The 4,594-nt window shown below is 48.7% G+C and overlaps 1 protein-coding gene across 1 annotated transcript in view; it reads left to right on the forward strand.

Moving 5' to 3' along the window:
• Positions 1-3,750: 3,750 nt before the first annotated feature.
• Positions 3,751-4,594, forward strand: part of LOC133111921 (immunoglobulin superfamily member 22-like) — a 22,023-nt gene continuing 21,179 nt past the window's right edge. The window contains 1 exon segment of the mRNA XM_061222561.1: positions 3,751-3,889. Within this exon segment, the coding sequence (XP_061078545.1) occupies positions 3,751-3,889 (139 nt within the window).

Genomic DNA, 4,594 nt, shown 5'->3' on the forward strand with positions numbered 1-4,594 from the left:
GATGAGCTCAAATGGTTTCTGGATCTTTTCACTTCTGTACCTGGCAGGCAGTTGGAGGGACACATTTCAGGGGCACACACATTAAAATGGTGTCTGGTTCCAGTGAGCCACGCGCACCTACCTGCCGATGGTGTTGGCTCTACCATAAGCTTCTCATCACATAGGGGACTATTCCTTAAGCATTTCATAACATTTACATTACATTAATGGCATTTGGCAGATGCTCTTATCCAGAGCGACATACAGTTGATTAGACTAAGCAGGAGACAATCCTCCCCTGGAGCAATGCAGGGTTAAGGGCCTTGCTCAAGGGCCCAACGGCTGTGTGGATCTTATTGTGGCTACACCGGGATTCGAACCACTGACCTTACGGGTCCCAGTCATGTACCTTAACCACTACGCTACAGGGCGCCCATTTCAGAGATTTCATTTTTCTTTCTCTACGTTCATCTTTAGAGACGGGGGGGGTTGGGGGCTGGGTTCACAGTCAGGATGGTGGCATAGCTAAGAAGAAACAACAATTTGGACGGTGGATTTAGTGATTTGGACCGTGGTTTGGATTTGGACCATGGTATTCCTTTGATGCAGTGGCATTATAAAACGGTATTAGCGAAAGTTCAAGCATTCCCTGTGGGTGATTTCCCATCCAGGAAATGTGAGGGCGTGTAGCGGTTCAGGAATCTTCCCCCAATGTTGTTGGAAACACAGAAAGCAAAAGCTAGAGGGCAGGAGAGATAAGGTAGTGTAGGCTAACTGAGCCACTGCCCCCCCTCCATTTGACATTGCCAAAAAACACCCAGCAGCTGCCTTGTCCATAGAAGGCTGCGATGTTAAAAGCTTGAGTTTCCCTGGAGACGGGGGTGGGGGCGGGGGTGGGGGGTTCGGGTGTGTCTTTGCATCCCGTGCCTCACTCTGTTCCTTGGCCCCTCCCACTCCCTATTTCCACCGGCATCTCCCCAAGGACCCCCCAAAATAAGGCCCAGCCTCACGGAAACCAGCCCCCCCCCCAACCCCCCAAAAGAGATGACTGCCCTAATTGTGCTTCTGAAGCAGGGCCGGGGGAGTTGGGGATGTGGGGGGCTTGTCTTTTTTTAAGTAACTGCTTTCATAATGACCTCATTATTCCACCCGCTGGAGGATGCACCGTAGCACCCCGGCAAGCCGTGCGTGGAATCTCTGAAAGACACGAGCGCTCTCCGCGTTTAAAACTTACAGCCGGCTTCCGCCGTCCACAGCCCGCCTCGGGGGGCCCTCCGCAATCGAAAATAAACACGGCGAAAACCCTCACCTGCCGAGGAACGCGAAAATAAGCCGTACGCCACGTGCACTCAAGCCCGTAGATTTTTACATTTCAGAAGGTAAAGTCGAAAAAATCTGCGGGATATCGCGTATCACTCAATGCTTTGACGGGTCTGACCGACTGCCGCAGACAGACACGTCAACACCAGCTGTGAGAGAAAAACAAAATCAGTGCATTTATTTGTAATCTCACTAAAAAAACTAAAAAAACACAGAAAATAATGCCATCTGTTGAACCAGCTTGCACAAAATTGCAGCAATTTAATAAAAATGTTTTTCTCCGAATGCAAAATCCCTCTTCCAGCTCACCTCATGCTAGTTATTTTCAGTATCTATAAATAGGAAAAAGAATATTTAAAAAATGTATATGGCTGCAATATCACTAGGCTTACACTTAATTTTATAAACCTGCCGGAGACTCGTGGTAGGGCAGACATGTCAAACAAGTTTGGGTGAGTTATATGGGGAGGCATTCAGTTTAGTCACTGTCGTACTTTGTATTACAACAATACACACTTATTACTATTAGCCTATATTTTTTATTACTCTACACCACCATCTCTGATCTCAAAATTAAAGGCTTAGAACACAGCCTTATATATAGCCTTAAATTGATCATATAGCAAAATCCTAAAACCTAATTTTCTGTATTGATATCTCCAACTTGAGCTTACACATTTATCATCATTTACGGAATTTAAAACTATGAAACCAACTAAAACTTTCAAAAAAAATAAAAAGACCAAATTCACAGCAGACGAGGAAGCAGTGGGAAAGGTGAGAAAGTAGACCTTAAAACACCCTTTTAGAAGGAAAGCCTCCAGGCAACGCTGAGTTTTGACAGCCGTGGCAGACGTAGCCTGGGGCGTGAAGAAGGCAGGCCGGGAGCCCTGCTGTAAACCGGCTGCTCTGCGCGAGCGTCTGTCCTGAAATATACCTTCCCTCAGCCGGCCATTACCCGAGGGGGAACGCGGGCATGCAGGATGCTGACTTGAGACAAGTTGCAGAAAGCCAATCTGACCCTGGGGAGGAGGCCTTAATGGTCAGCCGCTGCTCTCAGTTCTGCAGGGCCTTATTTGTCCAGTGCCCGGTTTGAGCAGGTGTTGCCCTCCAAGTCAGGGCAAGTCTTTGCAGACGGCGCTGTCCGCACAGGAAGAAGGAATACCCCCTGACTGCGTTTGTCGGTCGGGAACGTCGGACCGCCCGTGAATTCTCCTCACGGAACAGGCAGAAGCGACTTCAACACGCACGGAAGTGCAAGACCAAACCGTCCTTCCTTAAATCCTTCCATCGGTGACTAGAGGTGGGTCCGTCTCGAACAGGCTTTTTTGTTTTTTTCTCCCCGAGTGTTTACATCACATATAAGTCTTGGAGAAATTTTGGAAGTAAACCTTGGGAATGCACTCGCTCGACATGAACTTCGTACTATTTATTAGAGATTGATTGAGCTTTTCAGAGTGGGAGTTTTACGCAAGTATTCACTTAACAAAAAGAAAAAGACATTATTCTATTGTGCTGGAAGTGCATTTTTTGCTTGTTTTGCTGGCTGGCGGCGAGCCATGGGGGAGAGAGAGAGAGAGAGAGAGAGAGAGAGAGAGAGAGAGGTGTCTGGGGCGTCTCGCTGCTCCTCCACCTCCTCTTCTGGAGCCGCGAGGGGCTTCAAAGAATAAGGGCGTTTGAAGTCAGAAGCCGAGCAACGTTTTGGGGTTACTTTTAATTAGTGCGCAGAGTCAACAACGTGTTGATTTGTTTATCAAAGCTACTGGGTTCAGACCTGCTCTTGGCTCGTTGTGTGGGCTGATAGCACTTGTTCAGGCGGGGAGCGGGAGAGAAGGGGGACGGCTCTGGAGAGTTCATTCACAGTCGAGAAGGTTGCTAATGGTAACCTTGTCGTGCGACAGCTAGTGGTAACAAGTGTTGTGCTATGCTTTTTTTGGGGGGGGAGGGGGGTGTGATGCGTGGTGTTACTCCTGGGGAGAGGCGTCGAAATGCTACATCTCATTCCACGCTGAAGAGAGCTCGCATGACTGACACCTACCCGCGCACAGTGTGCCATTATGAGCAATAATTACCGCCATCACAACAGGGACTCCGCCGCACAGCTCTGGGATATCTCACAGCAGTTGTGGATCTTCTCGGTTTTATTTTTCCCTTTTATATAAGACGCACGGGCAATTCAAATCAGTTCTGAAACATTTCTCTTATTAGAATGTGGCAGCATTACAGGCCTGAAAGTACAACTGTGTTTGGAACCGACTTTCAATAAGCAGCTATACATCAACATCGCAGAAAAGCGCCCTAATAGCCCATTTCTCTGTGCAGGTCCATCCTTGCCCCCCACCCCACCCCCCCTTCCCCATCACAGACCTCCTCTCTTCAGGAAATCAGATCTGACTCACCCGACCGCCAAACGACCCGATCCCGACTCACCCGACCAGCGTCCTCGTCGCCATGACTACCAAGGTCCTCCAGACCGGAGGCAGGATGGAGATGTCGTCCTCCTCCTCCAGCACCACCACCATCACCACCAGCTCCGGCTCCGGCACCACAACCGTGCGCAAGGTCTCCCAGACCTCCAAAACCACGGACGGTAAAGGAGGAGGGGGGGTTGCTGTAGAGCCTGTTTAGCGTAGTTCAGATAGAATCACCAGGGGGAAAAAACAACTCCCTTGGGAGAATCTTGTACTTGTTTCTTCTGCATCCTGTGAGGCCTCTCTCCCTTACCCAAGTTCTTGCTCTCATTATATGTGAGAATTGTCAATGGCAGACTTAGGCTTTGGTGGATGATAAGCAGGCATTCCCACAGGGCATTATAAGTGTATTAGCCCTGGACTGTAGAAGGGAAGGAGGACTCCCAGGTGACACTGCAGCAGATTCCAAACACTGCCCTCTGGTGTTTGAGGGTGGAAATAACACGCAGAGTGTTGCATGACATCAGATGTTGAGTCTCAGCAGGCATTGAGGGATGAAGTGTGAGGCATCACAATGTAATCATGTGCCTCTGTGTATGTGTGTCTGTGTGTATGCACATACATGTATTGTGTGTGTGTGTCTGTGTGTACGCACATACATGTATGGTGTGTGTATGTGTCTGTGGTGTATGCACATACGTGTATGGTGTATGTGTGTGTGTGTGTATGCACATACATGTATGGTGCGTGTATGTGTATGTGTGTCTGTGTGTATGCACATACATGTATGGTGTGTGTGTGTGTGTCTGTGTGTATGCACATACATGTATGGTGTATGTATGTGTGTGTGTGTGTGTGTGTGTCTGTCTGTCTGTTTGTATGCA

The sequence above is a fragment of the Conger conger genome, chromosome 15, assembly GCF_963514075.1.
Source record: "Conger conger chromosome 15, fConCon1.1, whole genome shotgun sequence".
NCBI lineage: Eukaryota > Metazoa > Chordata > Actinopteri > Anguilliformes > Congridae > Conger > Conger conger.